The 22,355-nt window shown below is 44.2% G+C and overlaps 1 protein-coding gene across 1 annotated transcript in view; it reads left to right on the forward strand.

The window, feature by feature from the left end:
* Window positions 1-1,351: 1,351 nt before the first annotated feature.
* SNX25 (sorting nexin 25) overlaps window positions 1,352-22,355 on the forward strand; it is a 125,272-nt gene continuing 104,268 nt past the window's right edge. The window contains exon 1 of the mRNA XM_055146752.1: window positions 1,352-2,081. Within this exon, the coding sequence (XP_055002727.1) occupies window positions 1,731-2,081 (351 nt within the window). The 5' untranslated portion in view covers window positions 1,352-1,730. The remainder of the gene's footprint in view (window positions 2,082-22,355) is intronic.

The following is a 22,355-nucleotide window of genomic DNA, read 5'->3' on the forward strand; positions in this document are numbered from 1 at the left end:
GTCAGGAATAGCCCCTGAGCACCACCAGGTGGTGGCCCAAAACTGACTAAAATGGTCTCATGAATACTGATTAACGTTAAAAACAAAGCACCTAAAAAACAACTGTGAACACTTATATGGATTCATCATATCTGTTACTGTATACACAAAAAATTTGATTTGTATACTCTCAGACATCAGGGATAATTTTTAAAACTTCATCTCCCACTCAAAAACTTTGCCCATTCCAGGGAAATTATAATGAAGGTATGAACACACAGGTGGGTCATATATGTGCTATATGGATACCAGAAATTTCTTTTGAATGAGTATTCTTTTGGATAATACTTTGTTTTAAAAGAGGAAATATTCCTCAATTATTTTAGTATATTTTGTATACCTGCTCTATTTGTTCCTCTTGAAATTACAGTAATAAAAGTTCATGGATGGAATGGTTTCATATAAAAACAGTCACAGTAGTTGAGTATATTTTAATGTTTATTATTATATGTTCCTGGAATTCCACTTTTAAACGTTACCCATATTCTTTGTTTCTCACTCCTTTTACCTATTTACCTCTTTCCCCTTTCTACACTGATTTCCCTCCACAACCCCCCTTTAAAAAAAACCCAATTTCTTTAGAATTTCTTTATCCACTGAATATACATCTGCTGTTTTATTGATCTTAGCAGTAATTAAAAGGGGTTTATCAGCATACTGATATCTCAGTAAACATCAGCTGGATGTTAAGGCTGGGACCAAGATAGAAGACGAAAAATATGTACTCCAAAAATTATTTGGACCACTTTCATTTGCGTGGGTAAGAACATTTGTCCTGGATCGCTGGCAACAAAAATACGAGGAGTCGGTGCCAGCGTGATTACGGCAGCTGAGGCACCCTCCAGGCAGATCGTCTGGGGACTTGCCCAAAGCAGACCAGCAGGTTTCCCTTACTCCTCCACTGCTATCCTTCCCTGGGGCGGCCGGACTGAAGGAGAAGGTTGGCTGGGGGAGGGGAGGAGGCAACAGTGTTAAAAAAAAAAAAAAGTGAGCCTGGTCCCAACAGTCCATTTAAATCGGGGGTGAAAATCAGGGGGCGGTAAGGGAAATCCTCGAATTCGAGATTAAAACACAGAGCGGGGCGGGGGGGGGTGAAAGGATCACCCTTAGCTTGAGAATCACAGATGATTCTGTGACTCTCCAGGCTGATCGTCTGGGGACTTGCCCACCTGCGGCAAAAATTTCCAAGCTCGGACGGTAGGCTGGAGGTGGGGCCGTGGGGGAGCGCAGGCGAGAGCAGATCGGGGCTCGATCTGGGGGTGCGGGGTGTGCAGAGGGGCCCCGACCTCCCCCCCCCCCACCGCCTTCCGGCCCGCGGCATGGCACGGCGGGTGGGCAGCGCGGGCCGGGCGGGCACGTCCCAGCTGTCACTCAGCGGGCCGCGGCTCTCCGCGCCCCCGCCCGACTCTCGCTCGGGGCCGCCCCCGCCGGCGCCCAGCCCCGGGGCTCGGCTAGCTCCAGCCCCTGCCCGGCCGGGCTACCTGGGCGCGGCGGCGTCCGTTGGAGCCGTTTCCCTCGGAGGGCCGCCGGCGAGGGCATGAGCGCGGACCCCCCCTGCCTCCCGAGCGGCGGCGGCGGGAGCGGCGCGAGGAGGAGGAGGAGGAGGCGCCGCGCCGAGGCCACAGTCCAGGGCAGCGCCGAGGGAGCGCGGGCCGGGAGATGTGCCTGTCCTTAGCGGCCCCGGCAGCAGCATGCAGCCCGAGCCCACCGACAGCAGCGGCGCCCGGGACCCAGGCGGCCGGCGGCGGGCGGGAGCCGACGAGGCCGCGGCGAGCCCGCGGGGCCCTGGCGGTGCGGGCTGGTGGATGCCCGCGGTGGCGGCGGCGCTCGCCGTCCTGTGGCTGCCCTCCTGCTGGCAGGCGGCGGGCGGCGCGCGGCCGAGCTCCGTCCCGCTGCTGCTCGGCGTCTACCTGCTCTGCGCCGCGGTCGCCTTCATGCTGGGGGCCGCCCTGGCGCTCTTCTACCGGAGACCGCGAGCCCCGCCGCCCAACTTCGCCGCCGCCTGGCGAAGGCTGGCGCCGGGCGCCCGCAGCCCCGAGACGGTGAGTACCGGAGCCGGGGCGCCCCGCGCGCCCGCGGCCTCGGCCCGACCCGCCGGCTTCCGGCAGCCGCGGGCAGCAGCGGCCGGTCCTCGCGGGCCCCCCGCGGACTCCTCGGAGACGCGGCTGGGGGTTGGCCCTCGTCGGGCAGGGGAGAAGCGAGGGGGGCGCCCTCGGACCCCCAAGGCGCGTGCGGGGCAGTGCAGGGCTTTTGCCCACCGGCGCGTGCATTGCTCCGCCAGCAGCCAGCCTCAGACCCAACCTGGCCGGTCGACTCCCCTAAGTCTGGGCTGCTGAAAAATATTCCAAGTCTTCGGGGATGCTCAGCCGGGAGCACCGCCGCGCTCGCTTTTGGTCCCTTTATAGTAGCTTCTAAACGTTCTCGGAGGGAGGTAACTTTCTGTCCGCGGCCAGAGGAGGAAAGGAGGAAACTCGGGCCCAGAGAGGTGAACTTGCCTTCGGCCGTACCCCCCTCACCCCACCCCCTTCCCCACCAGGCATCACACCGAGCTGGTCTCCACTATATATAAAAAAAAATTTTCCCCCCTCTGGAGCCTTCCACCATGGGTGGACTTGTCTTCCACCATGTTGACGTGCAGCTCTGGTTAGCTGGTGGGGTTAGGAAGGGGATGTCAGAAATCACTGTCATTTGCGCCCAAAGGCGCCCCGTGTGCATGAGGGTGGTGGCTACAGCTGCTTTTCAGAGGCGCTCAGCTCTTGGTGCCAACTCGCTTTATCTCTGCCAGTGTGCTCTCAAAACCCTTTAAGTGAAACTTGAATCACAGCTGGAGACTCACGGATTGGACCCAGTTTATCAGCAAATTGAAACTGCCCAGGCCCTTTCGGGATGAGGGAGATGGCCTGGAGAGCAGACCTGAGAATATCTGTTAGTGATCATTACTGCCCTGGGATTTGTATTTGCTTACGACATGATCTGCTTAAAGTATCACACTCTTCACCCAAACGACCCTGTGCTGAATCTCAGCAGTTCCAAAGGCCCTGTAGGCCAGAGGCTTGTGACAAGGTGGTCAGGCCCCCTCAGCATATGAAAGACTAGGAGTTTCTTGTAAAATTGTATTTGCAATTTTGTTGCAAGTAGAAAATTAGTTTTTAAAGAATGAGTACTGAGTACTGAGCATTTAAAGAATTTGCATTCGTCTCTCTGAAGACATTCTAGTAAGACAAATCAGTGTATATTTGTGCAATATTTTTTAACAAGTCTGTGCTGCTCTGGAAGTTGGGGTTCAATCCATAGGTTACATACAAACCCTGCTTAGGGATTAAAAATATATTATTGCATTTTTTTTTTAGCAAAATAATGATTAAGAGTCTTGTAAGAGAGGCTGATTTTTAGATGGAGAGGTGAGGTGAGGCAGGGGTGAGTGTCGGAGACATAGGCTTCCGGGCCAAATCTTGAGTGTCCCAACACTCACGTTTGGGAAACCACTTGACTTGCAGGAAACAATTTCCTCAAACCTTTCACTTTACCTGCACCTCTCTGTTTATAGGACTGGAATTAACATCAGAGAAAGATGGTTTAGTCCAGGAATTAGAAAAGTAAGGATATATCAAAGGTGACAAAGTGAAGTGGCATCTGTAATCCCAAACTCCCTGAAGATTTCGGGGGATAAAATCAGTGATGCATAATCGAAGAAAAGTAGATGCTTGGTCATTCTTCTTGAACCTGGGTTCTTCTAATTGCCTTAACTAAGAAATTAAATACATCAGGGAATTTATATTCTAAGATGTTCCTTGGAATTGCGTCTTGTTCACATCAAGTTCTATATTTTAATAGGAGTGGTATACTCTCAAGCCTTTAGCCTGCATGCTGCATGCCCGATAATTTATGTTGTAACTTAAAAAAATGCTTCCTCCTTTGTGAATGGAAGCATAAATAAGCATGTGGTGTAGTATAAAGTATCTGTCAGTTCTGTGGGGGCAGGAGCTGGACCACATGGGTCATTTAACATATGTGGCGGAGGAGGCTGTTTAGTAGTAAACCAAATGGTGCCTCAGGATCACAGCAACAATTTTACTACAGAAATTTTGATCCAGCTTGATGAAAAAAAATCCTCTTTCATTCCTAGAATTTTTTTTTTTTTAAATTCTGGTGCATGCTGGACATATTCAACCCTGATTGACTGACTGTCTATCTTTCTATTTTTCCCTTCCTCATTTTCTCTGTGACTTCCTTCTCCAGAGGGGGAAAAGTTCAAACCCTGTTAAAGTAGCGAAGCTTAAGGTAAAAGGGGAAAAGTGGCTTCATGTCAAGGCTTTCTAGATGCTTTGCAGGCTATGCAGTGTGACTTACTAGCTATACTCAATATTCATGACTACTGGTACTTTTGGTTAACTTGCACCTGGAGATAAGTGAGGGAGGTAGGGGAGATAGCGTTAAGTTGAGAATGTGCAATCCCCAGAGTTGGATCTCAGCATCTCATTACTTCCCTCTGCACCTTTCACTGCTATTCAAAAAAAAAAAAAAAAAGAAGAAGAGAAAAAAAAAATGATGTTCATCTGTGGCTCCAAACAGTGCGTGCTTCCTCTAATGGATGGTGGATCTTTAGGGCATCTCTGGTCTCAAGGTTTGGATTTTACTTAGATGGGCCTCACTAGTGATTAAAGTAGTAGGAATAATTCTCCTCTCTACTAAAAAGACTGTCCAGTGGGATGGCTGAGTGACGTATGCTCAGAGAGAGGACTGAGAAGTCACTGAGGAAGGTCAGGAAGGCCCAGACTAATCTTGACAGTATCTGTGCCGCGCCTTAGAGAACCTGGACTTTGTTGCCTGTCATCAGCCCAGAGCTGTCTGCTGTGGCTGCAGCCCTTTAGCCTGACTTTGCTGAGCTGTCTGTTCAGAGTCTGTTCTTAGGTCAAGAGTGCAGTTTGGATCTGCAGTTAACTCACCCGCACCAGAAAGCCTCGACTTCACTGGCTATCACTAGTTGACTCCACCCTCATACATGATCCGACCAAGGCAGCAGTAGGAGAGAGACGGCAAGAGTCAACCCATAGTTCAGAAAACCTCAGCACTCCAAAGTGCACCCACCCCTCCTGCACTCATAGAACGCACTCCAGGCCTTTGCGTTCTCTCCCGGCCCCGAGAATAGTTTGCTTTAATTATTCTGTCAATTATAGTAATTTCACTGTCAATTACTTCTTGCTTGGTGTCCAGTAAGTTCAAAAATAAATAAGAAATTTATTTTTGGGGATTGGAGAACTGATCCAAGTGCTCACAGCTGCTTAGCAACATAGGGGAAACAAGTGTGTCTGTCTTTCGAAGACAATTTTTTTTTGTTTTGCTTTTTGGGTCATACCCAGTGATGCACAGGGGTTACTCCTGGTTTATGCACTCAGGAATCACTTCTGGTGGTGCTCAGGGGACCATATGAGATGCTGGGAATCAAACCTGGGTTGGCCACATGCAAGGCAAACGTCCTACCTGCTGTGCTATCGCTCCAGCCCCTGAATTTTTTTTTTTTTTTTGAAAAGAAAACACTTCAAAGTTTAGGTAGTTAGAAAATTTCAAGAAGCTTATCAAATCTACAGTAAATAGGCTTTTACTGTTAACTGTTATTTAATCTTGTTAGATAATAATATTAATTTTTTTTGGTCTGTTTGCTAGTGCCAGCCACGTAGGAGTTTCTCAATAGATAGATTTTTGCCTGAATGAATGGATTATATTGTTGAGGCTGAAAGCAAATGTAGTGTCTGGTGGACATTTTGGGATTTACAATTCCAACCACAGTTTCCTAGAGAAGGGCTGGGCCCTTGCAGTAGGTGTCATCAAGAGCCCCAGTGATTGCTTTCTGTAAGTGCTTTGGCAATATTTGGCAGGGCAGGAAGATTCTGAGATGAAAAAGATATGCCCTGTCCCTGCCCTCTCAGGCAGAGGAGATTAGACTGACAGAGAAAACAGTCTCTCAGGGCAGATGTGTATAAAGACACAGTGAATTCACACAGCAGTCTCTAGCTCCAGTGGCCTTGCTAGGACTTCTAGAATTCCTAAATGAGTCTTTTTTATGAATAACAAATGTTCTTTGAGTAAAACACACTTCATTTAGTTACTTGAAGGAAAAAGGATTGGACCGTACACATCCTCTTTGTGTTCTTCCTTTTTTATGTTAACGTGCTTAAACTAATCTATAATGACTTAATAGTAACTACGTGGTACGTGTAGCATCTTCAGAATATTTGTTGGCCTTCTAACTGCATAGAGGAAAGAATATTTTTGAGGAAGATGGCTTTTTGAAAACCCATTAAATTAAAGAATCTGAGGGCTGAAGCGATAGCACAACGGTTGGGCATTTGCCTTTCATGAGGCCAACCGAGTTCGATTCCTCTGCCCCTCTTGGAGAGCCCGGCAAGCTACTGAGAGTATCGAGCCCAACGTGGCAGAGCCTGGCAAGCTACCCGGATATGCCAAAAACAGTAACAATAAGTCTCTCAATGAGAGACGTTACTGGTGCCCGCTTGAACAAATCAATGAGCAACGGGATGACAGTGACTTTACTGGTAGTGCACAATTATTTTACTTCAAACTTAAACTATGAACATTTTCTATATTTAATTTTTTAGCTTATAAAATTAAAAACAGTCACGATTTTCAAAAAAATATTAAAAATAGAGTGAAAAAAATTCTCCCTTGTCTATTGGCAGTCATGTTAATAGCTTATCCTTTTAGATTCCTTCTTGCTTTTATTCTTTTTTGTTTTCTGGGCCACACTCAGTGGTGCTCAGGGCTTACTCCTGTCTCTGTGTTCAGGGATCACTGATGGTGGGCTCTGGGGACCTATATGTGGTGCTGGGGATAGAATCCAGGTTAGCCGCATGCAACGCAAAGTGCCTCACCCTCTGTACTATTTCTCTGACCTCAATTTTAATAGTTTATTCTTTTAGATAGTCATTATACAGTGATAAATATAGACATGCATTAAAAAAGAAATTGATACCTGTGATTATTTGATATATAAACAGTGATAGTCATAAAATTAAGATTATTTACATATATGTATATTTGCTGTTTGTATATTGCAAAGGGAGTATTCAGGTTAGTAAACATGATATGGAAACTGTATATGAATAGAGACTTCAAAGGAGAAAGAGGCACACTTAAGTCTAGAGCCAACAAAAGCTAATCACCAGCTCATCCTTCTTAAGAAATGAAGAACCCATATAAGTGAATTTGGAAATTCTGTTTAAAGGAAGCAACATGTAGTTTCAAAACTTGAACAGAAACAATAAAAACAAGCACTGTGCTCCAAAACATTTGGGATTTGATAAAAAGGAAGCTGTGTGAATAGAGACAAATTCAAGAGTGAGATTTTTCTTTAACATTACATTTAGTTGTTGTTGTTGCGTGGGCCACACTCCACCATGCTCAGATTACTCCTGGCTCTGCATGCAGGAATCACTCCTGGTGGTACTGAATGGGGCCGTACGGGATGCCGGGAATGGAACCCTGGTTGGCTACATGCTAGGCAAGTGCCCCGCCTGCTCTCTTATCGCTCTGGTATTGACATTAATAATTATAAGCTCATGAATTATTTTGAGTGTTTTACAGTCTATTATTTGTTTTTTCTGTGTGAAAAATACACCCACCAGCCAATGATCACCTGGGACCCCTGACCGTGCTCTGAGACCATAGGCCATGTTGGAGATTGAACCTGGATCGGGGGCTTGGCATGTTGTCTTAGTTCCTGCACTGCCTCTCTAGCCTCCTAACCTTCTCTTTAAGCAAAAATTTCAGCTCCAAGACAGAGCGTCCCACTGTTTATTCACAGATGTTAAGACTGAAGTTTCTTCCAATCTGTCAGTTCTAGGGAACTTGAATTTTCATCATTTCTGGAGGTTAATATCCCTTGTTTCTTTTTTTTCCCTTCTGTTTTTGCGCCACACTCGGTGATGCTCAGGATTTACTCCTAGCTCTGCACTCAAAGATTACTCCAGCAGGGCCCAGGATGCTGGGGATTGAACTTGGGTCAGCTATGAGCAGGCTAGCGCCTGATACACTACTGTGTCTCTGGCCTCAGTGGTTAATTTCTAATTCTTTCATCTTCAGATGCTTTTGTTTGGGGTGCATGCTCTGGGATCACCTTAGTAATTAAATGCCTCCTTAGTAATTAAATGCCGCCTTCTGAAAAATAACTTCGGTTTCATTTCCCAGCCACTGAATTTAGAGGCAGGAAGTGCCCTAGTTTCCTGAAAATGTCTGAGTGCCTGGAGTGGGGCACACAATTGTGTTAAAAAGGTTATTCAGCAAGTTCAGGCCTCCGGATCCAGGCTTCAGAAAGTGAATTGTGTCTGGGGGAGACTCTCAGAAAAACCGGCATACACACTTATGGGTTTAAGAAACATTTAGATTTTGCTTTTGAAAGAAAAATTGCAAACCTGAAACTTGTTTGCTGTTGTTGTTGTTATTATTATTATTAGGCTTTATTTGGGGGTCACACCCAGCAGTTTTCAGGGACTATTTCCAGCTAGGTGCCCATGAGACCCTGTGGTGCTTATATTCTTATCCTTCACCTTCTTAATTTCTTTCTCTTTCTTTCTTTCTTTCTTTCTTTCTTTCTTTCTTTCTTTCTTTCTTTCTTTCTTTCTTTCTTTCTTTCTTTCTTTCTTTCTTTCTTTCTTTCTTTCCCTTCCTCCCTCCCTCCCTCACTCCCTTTCTTTCTTTCTTTCTTTCTTTCTTTCTTTCTTTCTTTCTTTCTTTCTTTCTTTCTTTCTTTCTTTCTTTCTTTCTTTCTTTCTTTCTTTCTTTCTCTCTCTCTCTCTCTTTCTTTCTTTCTTTCTCTCTCTCTTTTCTTTCTTTCTTTCTTTCTTTCTTTCTTTCTTTCTTTCTTTCTTTCTTTCTTTCTTTCTTTCTTTCTTTCTTTCTCTCTCTCTTTTCTTTCTTTCTTTCTTTCTCTCTCTCTTTTCTTTCTTTCTTTCTTTCTTTCTTTCTTTCTTTCTTTCTTTCTTTCTTTCTTTCTTTCTTTCTTTCTTTCTCTCTCTCTTTTCTTTCTTTTTTTCTTTCTTCCTTTCTTTCTCTCTTTTTAAATAAAACAGATTTTATTTAGAGATTTTTGAAGAGAAGGAGGAAAAGAAAGTGGGGGAGAATGGAGAATAATGTGCTCAAGAGAATTCGGGCTTCTCCAAGGGCGGAGAGAGCCCCTACACACATCCCAGCATTAGACAGGAAAGCATGAAAGTACACATCTGAAGAGGGGAGATGCGGGTGATACATGTGTTCGGGCACCACATGTGCTTGGCCTCGTGGGCACAACAGCACATGGGCTTGGGCAGCATATGCGCCTTATCCTTCACTATCTGTTGACTTTCCCAGCTAGGTTTGGGGGGCATGGTGAGGGCAGAGAGGCAGCCCTTTTTCTCAGGGGTGCTCGCAGATGCCCAGTGGGTTTGCATCCACGTTGCTGGTTTTCAAACCCTGCATTAGGCCTGGGGTGTGTGCTTACAGAGTTTCTCCAAATTCCATGGCATTTTCCAAGAAGAATTGTGAGTTCGTCTGTACTTTGGTGGGCTCCTTCGTTCAGGCGCTGCCTGGGGAGGTTGTGTTAGGAATGTTTGGGGTGTCCTGGTTGTGTTGCTATGACAACCCATGTTGGTCAGTTTCTGGAGGCACCATCCAGGCCTGGTTTGCTAGCCAGTCTAGAATTTTCTTTCCTGAGAGAGCCATGGTCTGGATAAGGAAAAATACATATAGTAGCTCCAAGTTAAAGCACCACCAAGGCCAAGGGGGAAAGAGGAATCTCACAGGAAGTTGTTGAGGCCAGTAGTAAGGATCTGTTGGCCGAACTTTCTATGTTAGTGTAGGATGTTAGAAAATAAGATGAAACTTTACCAGTAGTCTTTCCTGGAGTTCTCCCCCACCTGTCTGAGCATTTGTGTTCAGAGCCGTGACTAACATTTTTATAGGTGTGTGTGCTTGTCTGCTCATGCCGGATCATCTGGTTCCTCGGCGCCTGCCTCTCTCTGCCCCCCTATCTTTTGAGTCCACAGGCTGTGCGTTATTTATGAAGAACACACTTCTGTTTTTCCATTCGTGGTGCCTGCACATGCCGTTGAAGAGGGCTTCTCTGTCGTCAGCCACGGCCTGTGAGAAAGCCTGTTTCTCCTTGGGCTGCTAAGTATTGCCTCACTCCCTCGAAGGTGACTGTCCAGGAATTCTTGGTCCTTTTTTTTCCTTCTGCTGAACCAAAACCACATTATGTGCTTTAAAGAAACTGGGAGTGGAGAGTTTGGTTTCTGTCACCAAGGCATGCTGTTTTCAAGGTTCCCCCTACATTCCTATAGAAGCCTATGCCTGTTTTTCTCTGTGAAGAACGTTCCTTTCCTTTTCTCCATGTTCCCTCTTTCTAGCTGGCACACAGGCTTTCTCATGGAGCCTTAAAACTTTCTCTCATGTATAATCTTGCAAACACACACAGACATACACAGACACACACACACATACATCTACATGCCTAGTCACCATAAGCCCTCTTCCTCCTATGCAAACCAAGGCTGGCCCTCTTGTTAAACATAAACAGCTAAAGTGTTCTGGAGACAGTTTTTCCGGAGGCAGTTAATTTTACCTTGTTCCATTTGATTTTTGCATTGCTTCACTCAGCTTTTAGAAGATTTGGACATGGCTTTCCAGATTTGTGTTTGGGTTATTCCTGAGGTCTGCTGCTGTGTAGGGTCTCACTCCTAAGGCGTTGTCACCCTTTGGTGCTCCACCAGTAACCATCGCTGCACTGCAGATGAGACTTACTCCTCGGAACCAGGGCGCCTGGGGTTCACCTTCAAGTTCCCCCAGCTCTCTTCAGTTGTTTCTGTATCGGGAACACCACCCCAAGTGCATGCTTTACTCTGGAAGCCCAAGTTCCAAGTTCCTCGCATCTCCTTCTCTTCCTTCCCCATAGGCAGCCCAGGGGCAGGCTTCTTAGCTCCTGAGTGTCTGGCTTCCATCCATAGCCTCACCATGTCTCCTTCCTGGTTCCAGTTACCCTCCTGTCTGCCTTGGATGATGGCAGTGACCTCCCAGCTGCCTCCCTCTTCCGCAGGCTCAGTTTGTTGAGTATTGCTGGGAGTGCTCCCCTCCGCCCCCAGGCCTCCTGAACAGTGCTCAGGAAGCTCCCCTGAAAAATAAATCCAGGGTTGTTTGAAACAATTTGAGAGCACTTTGAAACAAATTACCATTTTTGTTTTTGTAAAAGCCTTTTGAGGACCAGATTGCTAGATGAGGTGAGCATGCTTTGCATGTGGGAGGCCCAGGTTCTCTCATACTGGATGGTCCTTCACGTCACCAAGACCAGAGCATGGAGTCAGCTCCTGAGCACCACTGGGTAGGGCCACAGAACTTTTAAAGAAGGGAGGGACTGGAGCAATAGCACTGAGGGTAGGGCATTTGCTTTGCATGTGGCTGACCCGGGTTCGATTCCCAGCATTCCATATGGTCCTTTGAGCACCGCCAGGAGTGATTCCTGAGTGCAGAGCCAGGAGTAACCCCTGTGCATTGCCAGGTGTGACCCCAAAAGACAATAAATAAATAAATAAATAAAAGAACTTTTAAAGAATGGAAACCAGAGTACAGCAGGTGACCCCAAAAGACAAAAAAATAATAAATGAATAAAAGAACTTTTAAAGAATGGAGACCAGAGTACAGCAGGTAAGATGCTTGCTTTGTATGTGGCCAACCCCTGTTTGATCCCTGGCATCCCATATGATCCTCCAGCACCACCAGAAGTAATTCCTGAGCACAGAGCTAGGAGTAAGCCCTGAACATTGCCAGGTGTGACTCCAAAACAAAATTTAAAAAATTTTAAAAAGATTTTGCATATTGGAGTTATTTTTATTTATTTAAAATTTCCCCCATGGGGATGGGTGGGTGGAAATTAAATCCAGGGCCTCTACATGCAAGTGCTTTCCTGCTGAGCTATGTCTTCAGGTTCCTAAAGAAGGCATTAAATGAACTTTTAATTTAAGTGTTGAGCTTTTAATAAAAATTGAACTTTTAATTTAAAATTTAAAGTGTAAATTCAGAAAATAATACAAAAGAAATAAATATTCTACATATTCTACAACCTACATTTGCAAATATTCTATGTGTCTTAAAGGCAGGTCATACTTGTTTAGGATAATGCTGAGTGGTTATATAGAGCAGGGCATTCTAACCTGGCATCACAGCTAGCCCCAGCTCCAGTTATTGGAACTTCACCTGCTCTGTTTGCTTTTCCCAACCTGTGTTTTCAGCACTGAAAATCACAGACACCAAGGAATAAGTGACTCATCCTGGATGTGAGGGAAGCTGGCAGTGTTGGTTTGATCAGAGTTTCTTGACCTTCTCTGGGGATAGAACTGGAAAAAATGAGATCTGTCTTAAGGAATACATAGTTAACCTATATTTATAAATATTCTACATATTCTACTATTTACATTTGTCAATATTCTATATGTCTTAATGGCAGGTCATACTTGTTTAGGATAATGCTCTGCCATTTGGTATGAAGGATTTTATTTTTTCTGCTGAATTTGGACTCAGAATCCCTCGCAATACAGCATTCCAGGTAGCCACGAGGAGTTGGCATGGAACTGAGACCTATCTGCTACAACCTCAGAGAATGGCATTGTTCCCTCTGGAATCCCAGAGATCTTCTCTGCCTCTGTTACTGTCATCAGAGTGCTTTGACCCAATAACCAGTCATGTACTCTCCATCTCTTCAGGTAAAACTCTAAACTGGGATCCAGATAGTATGTTGTGGGAGATGCTATTAAATACCCTGCAGAGGGACTAGTAAGATTGTTCAAAAGGCTAGAACCTAAGATTTGTATGCTGGAGTCCCGGGTTTATTTCCTGACACCACAGGGTCTCCCAAGCACCTCTGAGGCTGTCTCTTGAGCACCATACTGGGAGTAGCGACTAGCATCGCCAGGCATGATCTCAAAACAAGACAAAACAAAAATCCAATAAGCCAAAGTTAAAAATAAATATGCAGTGAAAACAACAAAAGGGTATGAAGTTAGTTTGGTGGTCATGTAACTTTGAAACACTCAGTTTTTGAAGCTTTACAACTATGTTATTGGCATGCTGAGAAATTCTACAGTAGGAAATCTGTTTATATATATAACTTGGGGGTGTCTGGGCTGCACTCTGCTATGCTCAGGGATCACTCCTAGAGGTGGTTAGGGGACCATAGGTGATACTAGGGATCAGATTGGTCAGCTATGTGCAAGACCGATGCCTTACTCCCTTATTTATCTCATCTCTGTTTAACTGTATTTAACTCTGTGCTTCCTAAATCAGACATCCCTATTGCCCTTCTATTTTTAAAATAAACAATGGGGACACTCACTGTCCTAAGAAATAGTACACAGTGTACAGCCATACCGCCCTGAATACACTCTGTCCTGTCTGATCTTGGAAACTGGACAATTCCAAGGAGGGCCCAGGGTCAGGATAGACTTCATATGGGGTGTAGGAGCCTCCAGCACTGTCTCTCTCTGCTGCTTGTAGCTCTGTCCTCTTCTGTGAATGGGCAGCCTCTCAGACTGCTGGTCAGACGTCTGCAGCATTTTCAGGCACTGCAACCACACAGAAGAAGAAACTCCCCTTTGCTAATGAGGCAAATGCTTTTATAAATCCCTATCAGTCTTCTCACAAATCTTGTTGGCCAGGTTTGGGCAGGTACCCCATTTCTAACAGTTGTTAGCTAAGGGGTCAGGAGCCATATAGATAGAGTACAGCAGGTAATGCAGTTGCCTTGCTTGCAGTCTACTCTGGTTTGATTCCTGGCACCCCATAAGATCCCCTGAACTCTGCCAGGAGTGATCTCTGAACACAGAACAAGGAGTAGCCCCTAGCCTCACTATCCATGGCACATTGAGGGGTTGGGCAGAACTCAAGATTTCTGTGACTGGTCTTGTTCAGTTATTCAGAGAGGAAGGCATTAATGAAGTCAGTACACTGAAAATTCCACTTCACATCAGAGGTCTTCATCACTAGGACAGACCTCTCAACCTATCTTCCAACCCTCACTGTTCTCCAAGAAAGTATTTGCTGACCCTGCATTTACCTCCCGTGGTGGCTGTGTGCACATCCTCAGGCTTCTGTGAAGACCCCTGCCTCATCGCTGCAGATTCTGTTTTGCCTGTTGTTCTGCTCCTTTGCAAAGACCCTTCTCTCCAGTCACCTTTCCAAACAGCCATGCTGGTCATTTTTGCCTGTAAACTTTACTGAGGAGAAGGAAAAGTCTTGGTTAATCCAGGATTTTGGTCCTGGATGGTGGAATAAACCTGGTGCCAATTTGCTGGCTTGGGTTGGTCAAAAACCACAAGGTGTGTTTTGACCTTGTGGATTCTGAAATGCCCACAGATGCATATGAAGAGGGATGTGGGATTGGAATCTGAGGTTGAGGTTAGGGTGAAGCAAGGTGATAGTGTTGGTGGCAGTCTAGTGTGTTAGTCAAAACTCTGGGGCCCATGAGACTGAGGATATTTTGTAATAGTTGAAAAGTCTTAAGTTCAAGAGCAGGTGGAGGAGTGCTGTCCACTGAGGAGTGAAAGGACATTAGAGCTGATGAATAGGAGAGAGAAACCCAGGGAGGGGAACATGAAGCTGCCAGTAAAGAGCCAATGGTTTTAGGAGGCTTAGGAGGACCAAGAAGTATCTACAAGATTAAATGACTCGAAAGACTTGTGAGACCACTGCCAGTATCGTGTGGGTCTCTGAGCATGGAGGAAATGTTCTTCTTCTGGGGGGGTGATGCGGTGGGATGTGTGGAAGCAGACATTGTAGAGTCTGCACTTTCTAGAAGGTTGGCTAAGGAGGGCAGAAAAGAAGACAGCATTTAGAGGTGTGTGTGTGTGTGTGTATGTGTGTGTGTGTGTGTGTGTGTGTGTGTGTGTGTATGTATGTATTTTTTTTTGATGATGATTAACAGAGTAATGTCCAGGCAGGAGGGGTTCAAGGCCGGGTGGAGGTTTTAGTTAGCTGCAAAAGGTTGAAAGTGGGCGCATACAGAGAGAATTTGTATTAAAATTAACTGCTGATGTGAGGAGGACGACATGGATAGAGTGTAAGTTGAAAACAGTTGATAAGAGGTTTTGGGGGGAAAGTTTTGAATAACAAAAACATTTATCTCTCTTTGGAGAGAGTAATACCAAGCATGCTTATTTTTGAATTCTTATCATAACAGGCAGTGTACTGTGTTAGGCATTATACCAAACTAAATAGATGCGATTTAATCACTGTGTGATCCTAGGAGATAGTTGCAGTTACCCCTGTATTATGGATTAGAAGTTAGAAGTTAGTTTTAAGAAGACCAATGATAGACTGAAGGTGGGTATTTTAGATGCTAGAGCCAGCCCTCTTAATCTCTGTGCCCTCCTACCACCCAAGCTTTGCTCTGAAATCTTGCAGGGATAAGTGGTGTAAGGGTGACACACAGCTGGAGTCCAGGAGAAGGTGGTGATACCCATTGGCCTGGCTGTGATATTTTTGTTGGAGAAACACTCAGTGCCAGAACCTTCAGCCTCGAAGAAGGCAGATTGTGGGTATGGTAAGGTGATGTCAGGACCAAGAAATTTTTTTTTTTTTTTTTTTTTGCTTTTTGGGTCATACCTGGTGATGCACAGGAGTTGCTCCTGGATCTGCGCTCAGGAATTACTCCTGGTGGTGCTTGGGGGACAGTATGGGATGCTGGGAATCGAACCCAGGCTGGCTGCATGCAAGCCAAACGCCCTACCCGCTGTGCTATTGCTCCAGCCCCATGACCCAGAAATCTTGATGAGGTTATCAACTTACCTGAAGGAACTGAGGCCAGGAGGAAGGTGAGGACTTAGAGGAAAGGGCAGGGTCAAGGGGGTGAAGTCTCCTTCTTGGACGGTCAGAGACTGTGTGTGGCCAGGAGAATAGAAGACCAAAGAGGAGTGGAGATAAGGCCCGAGGAGTTGACAGGTTAAGGCGTTGTGTGGGTGGCCTATTCCTTGCTATTTATCTGAGTTCTCTCTTGACTGAAGGGACTCTTCTTAGGAATATCTCCTAAGAGCTCTGAGCTCCCATTCAGTCTGGGAAGAATGAAGATTGACTCGTACATTATAAAGCCAGAAGTGGTGGCTAGAGTTCAGTTTTTTTTTTTTGACTTTGTTTTTTTAATCTATAAAATAAGGGATTATACACACATACTACTAAGAATGCACTTAAGTTAAATAAATCTTTTCGTTTATCTGAAAATAATTGTTTTTCTATATATTTCAAAACTTCAAAACCCAATCAAAAAAAGTTAAATGGTGCATAGGAGTACCTTATTTATTTTTCTGTTTTTTTTTTTAAGTCTAGGCAATTTATTTATTTATTTTGTTTTGGGAGCCATACCCAGGAGTGCTCATGGCTTATAGAGTTCAGTTTTTTGTCTTGACAATTTTGCCCAAGGCTCGTTCTGGCTAGGCCAGTGGCATCCATGTTTGTGATTGTATCCAGGAGAGTTTTCCAAGGCAACAGAAGATTGATATCGGTAATAGAGTTATAGTTTTACTATTTTGGAATAAATTTTAGCCATGTTAAGTTTTTAAGAATCTTATTTTTCACATTCATTCTGGACCACTCCAGGAATATAAATAAGTTTTAATTCAAACATTCGATATAAAATGACCTCATGAATTTAAGCATTTTTTCTTGCTTTCAAGTGATTAATGCTTTCAAGTGATTGCTGTTATAGCAGAACAAAAAATCTTATAGAGAAAGTTCAAGCTTCTTCCTTACTTCATGTGAATATAAATGAAGCTATTTTGTCATTCTGATGAGCTAAGTGAAATCCAAGTTAGGAGTCTTCTATGTTGACTCCCAACTTATGTAGAAAATTTGATATTAGCAAATTTGCATTAGAGTAACTTCTTAATTATAAAACACTCCGTAATTTTTTTCCATCTTAATTTTGGTCATGAACACTTAGTGTTTCTAGGGTGTGGTCTAAGGGTCACATAAAGTAGGCATTCTTGTTAAAAATTCTGTACTTATTCCAGAGGACTAAAACTTTCTGAATTAAGAATTAGGGATATATCTCTGGAATACTTATGCAGCTGCAGAGAATGATGAAATCATGTGATTGGCTGTATCTGGATGGGACTGAAAGATATCCTGTTCAGTGAAGTACGGCAGAAGAAGGAGAAAGACAGGATGATTTCGCTTAGCTGTGGTATGTAGAATAACTGGCTGAGGAAATGCAGTGTTTTAATGGGGGGATACCTACATTATCCTTGAGCCCACAATATGGGGAGAAGGATGAAAAAAACTCAAGAAGGGGAAGAAAAAAGATGAGAAAGGGTTGTAATGGGTGAAAAGGAAGTCAGGGACCTCGGGAGATACTTATAATATGGGGGTGTGGCATGGCTATATATGCAAAGCACAGACGCAACAACACTGAAAATATAAGATCCAAACTATTACCACTAAACATTAAAATGTGCCTGTCAAGATGCCAGTGTGGGGAAGGAAGGGAAAGGAAATTGTCACTGGTGGTGGGATTGGTGCTGGAATATTACATACTTATAACTTAACTATCAATAACTTTGCATATATTCAATTAAATAAAAATTCTTTTAAGTAGTTTCAAAAATAAAGAATCAAGGATGTAGGATCTAGAAATCTGCCTCAAAACAGATTCTCCAAGTGATATATATGTTAGCTCTGGCTCTTAGTGCATTTTCAGGCGATGGATAGGGGTTTCCTAGGGTTGACAGGGCAGAGGAAGCTTGGTGCTTCCCCCGCCAATGCCTCCGTATTCACCTGTACTTCTGTATCTACATGTGCAGGTTCACACTTCTTATTCCTTTCAGAGGTAGAATAGCTGCTGCCAAAAGACTTAGTACCAGGTTTCATTTAAGAGTTTTATTCTTGTGGATTAAAAAAAATCCATTTTTATTCTTTGGATTTCAGCACATTCATTTTAGATAGAAATATGTAATTATTATCTACATCTAGGTTAGGGCAAATAACTTCAACCGATCATTTGAAAGGGATGTAAAAGTCAGCTTCTTTGAGTAGATTCAACTGAATTGTGGTTTTGCTTTTATGTAGGCAGTATTTCATGGCAATAATTCATGTAACACATCTCAGTTTCTTGGCCTTGTGTAGGCCTGGCCGCTCTGCGTAGAGCTCATCTATTGGCTTACAGAGGAACTGTACAAATCGAGATCCCACTGAATCAAATTACCAGCATAATTATTTTCCTAACCAAGCACTAAACAGTTTATCACCGTTTTTATTTAGAAGTCAGTCAACAAAATAATTAAGAATGGAATTTTGCTATTCTGGGATAGTAACGGGGTGTAAAACAGTGATTGCTTCACTTCTGAAGGTCTCTGTGAAGAAAGCAGTGCTGTGACTCATCCCAATGTAGAGTTTACTCGAAAACTTGGAAGCAGGGGCAGCCACTCTGGCTCCTTTCCGACTTATGCTCAGTGGTTGCAGGGAGAGCTTAGTGCATGATAATTGATAATAATTTGGGTAATGTACTTGAATACATATGAAATTGAAAATTGTCATGAAATGCTTTTGCAGATGGAAAGTTTGAGTAACTTTTCTTCTGTGCCCTGGATTAGGGAAGCAAACGTTTAGAGGATACCCGAGTAGGAAGCATAGGAAAAATTTTCAGCCAGCATCTCAACAATGGTGTGGTTCCTTGGATAATTGTGAGCTTCTAGCAAGAATAGATTCAGCCCCTTGAACACAGAGAGTGTAATTTACTTAGCTTTGTGGCAGAAACACAGAGTCGGCAGTAAATGGTAGAGGATGAATGAATTGGTGGAAGTGTGATCCACATCATGAAGACCTATGATTTCCCACAGGAATTCAAAATCACAATAGAAGCCGGTTATAAAAGGTTATGGACAATTTTTTTTAACCTCACAGACCTTTTTCAGGAATGTGAAAAGCTGCTGTTGATTTTTAGTTACCTTTCTTCAGCCAATTTGCTTTCTTGTATTCTTCTCCAGCCCAGTGTCTGCTCTGTCCTTGCCAGTTTAGGCAAACTGCTGTCTGTCTGCGTACTTGCAAGCGTGAGCTATAATTTCCATTCCCAAATCTGTGTCTGATTGGAAACATACTCAGATTTCTCTGGTAATCAAGGGGCATGTGTTTTCCAGGGCTCTTCAGTTTTGAATCTTTGGCATCCAGAGTAAAACACTCCCCCCTCCCCCCCAGTCATTCTTACATCTTCAAACTGAATGGAAAAAACAGTCCTAAGTGTATTAACTTCCTCAAAATCTACCTTTGTTGATCAGGTATAGAGATTTGCCTTTTTTTCTCTTAGAAAGCAGCATAAGCACCAAGAAACATTACTAAAGGAGTCTGCTTGATAATAATATTTGATAGCATGGAAGGCCATCATACTAATTACATGTTGTGTAACTTAAATTGTTATTTGGAAAGGAAAGTGACATCTAAAAAGTTAGACTGACTTTTGAGTTATAATAGCGTTAGATGTGTACTGATTAATATATATATTTAGCATACTAAATATATATTTATATGTATAAAATATATATTTATACATATTTTTATATATTAAAAGATATGTATATATATTTTGGGTCACACCCAGCAATGCTCAGGGTTTACTCCTGGCTCTGCACTCAGTAACTACTCCTGGCGGTGTTCGGGGGACCATATGGGATGCTGAGAATTGAACCCAGGTGGGCCTTATGCAAGACAAATGCCCTACCCACTGTGCTATCACTCCAGCCCCCTGTTTAGTATATTTTATTGTGGAGGCGTAGGCTGCACTTGTCTGTACTCAGGGCTTACTCATGCTCTGTGCTTAGGGACTCTTCCTGGTTGTGCTCAGAGGACCAAAAGTAGTGCTGGGTATCAAACCCAGGTTTGCCACATGCAAGGTAAACCTACCGTATTATCTCTCTGGCCCCTACTTTGTACATTTTACAGCACTTATACATGAATTATTATTATTGAAATGCATAGCATATGGGTAGGGCATTTGCCTTGCATGCGGCCGACCTAGGTTCGATTCCTCCATCCCTCTCAGAGAGCCTGGCAAGCTATCGAGAGTATCCCACCTGGACACCAGTGCTACCTCTGGTAAGCTACCCTGGCAAGCTACTTGTGGCATATTCGATATGCCAAAGACAGTAACAACAAGTCTCACAATGGAGAGGGTAGCAAGGTAGCACTGGTGCCCACTCGAGCAAATCAATAAACAACGGGATGACAGTGCTACAGTGCTACAAACTAATATAATTAAGGGAGGTGTTCACTTGTATCACTTGTATCACTTGTCATGCCGTTGATCTTCGATTTGTCCATTTGTCGCTGTCGTGTGCTAGTGTAGCCCAATGATATCTGCTCGCTCCAGGAACAGGAAGAGCCTCAAATCTTTCATTCAGGGCTTTGACAAAGAAGTCTGACCATCTCGTTGGTGGGTAGCCACGCAGTCTTTTGGTGTCCAGTGGAATCCAGTCGGTAACAGCTCTAGTCCAGCAGTGGTCTCTGAGTTGCATTACATGTCCGGCCCATCTGATTTTTGACGCCTTGGCAAACGAGACAGCATCCCTGATTCTTGATTGTCGACAGAGGTCGGAACTCCAGGTTCCTTCTCTCACTTGAGTGAAACGTGATACTCCAAGCATAGCTCTTTCGATTCCTCTTTGGGATACCTGAATAGCGTTCTCATCCTGTTTGCGTAGGGCCCAGGTCTCTGAGGCATAGGTTAGTGCAGGGAGAATGGTGTAGTGGAAAAGATGTGCCCGAAGCCGGAGGTTCTTTGTTCTCTTAACCATTTCTTCGACTCTCTTGAAGGCATTCCATGCTGCTCTTTTCCTCCTGCGCAGTTCTGGCGCCAAGTCTTCCTCATGTTGAGTTCTTGGCCCAGGTACACATAGCTGATGCATTCGGAGGTGTTCATGCCATTGAGAGCAAATGGAACGTCAGGGAAGGTGTTATTTAAATTGAACTGCATACAGGGTGGTGCCATGTTTATTGTAATTCTGCACAAAAATAGCAAAAAGCAGGTACATCCTACTTTCTTCAGATATTTTTTTTCTTTTTGGGTCATACCTAGTGATGCACAGGGGTACTCTTGGCTCTGCACTCAGGAATCACCCCTGATGGTGCTCAGGGGACCATATGGGATGCTGGGAATCGAACCGGAGTCGTCCGTGTGGAAGGCAAACACCCTACCTGCTGTGCTCTTGCTTCAGCCCCCCTTTCTTCGAGTTCTTAATGGAACATTAAGAACATTGAAATACAGCTGAACATTAAGAACAGCTGTATTTCATGAATTTCATGTCCAGAGAAATAATCTGATTTCACACCCCTTCCTAGCATCTGTCCTTAGGATCTGTCCTGGTGATGATCTCTCATTATAGGCAAGTAAACGGAACCTTGATTTTTACATTGATGCATGCTGCCAGACTGGCCTTTAAACTCAATGCCTTGATAAATAGTGTAATAAGCTATAGAGGTTAAAGGTGATCTATTCACCATTCATCTCATGCCAATTTCAGTTTAGGTAAAATCCTGATAGGGCTTTATTCTTCTAGAAACCAGCCCTTTTCTTTTTTCTTTCTTTCTTTTTTTTTTTTTTTTTTAAATGGCCCAGCTATCTGCCAGTATTGGAAAGCCCCAACCTGTACCTGAATCTTGTTGGTGATCCATTTCTCTGCCTGGAAGTAGCCTGCAGTGCTGAATTTTCAAAGAACATACTTCAGGGTTGGTTGAAGGGGCTTCAAGGGGATTTTTTTTCCAGTTCAGCTTTGCATAGATGGTTTGTACTTCAGAGGGTTACCTTAATATTGCCACCCCCCACCTTTATCCCTCACCCCTCCTTGCTACCCTTTTCAAAATTTCTTCTTACCTGATAGAAGATTTTAAAAAAATTTTCACAGGGGGCTGAGCAGGGGAACACACTTGGTGAGGTTCAGGGGCTATACTGGGCTTGGTGCTGGGGCATTGCTCCTGGTGCTGCTCTGGGAAGTCGTGGTGTCAAAACCAAGCCTCTCGCATGCAGAGCGTCACACATTTGAAGTCAGGCATACACTTTGAAGTTAGAGTTTATTGAGTTCAACTAGTGTATTTTAACTATGTATTTTCATAGACAATTTTCACTTATAAATTAAAAACATTGGTGGAGGATATTCCTAGTGGTGTTCAGGAGCTACTCCCAGAGCAGTGCTCAAGACTGCTTCTAGTAGTGCTGGGGGCTGGGTACCATATGGGGCCGGGTTCCACCCCGGGTCTCTTGCACATAGAGCATGCACTCTAGCCCTGCATGCTATCTCTTGTGC

The sequence above is a fragment of the Sorex araneus genome, chromosome 1 (assembly GCF_027595985.1).
Source record: "Sorex araneus isolate mSorAra2 chromosome 1, mSorAra2.pri, whole genome shotgun sequence".
Taxonomy (NCBI): Eukaryota; Metazoa; Chordata; class Mammalia; order Eulipotyphla; family Soricidae; genus Sorex; species Sorex araneus.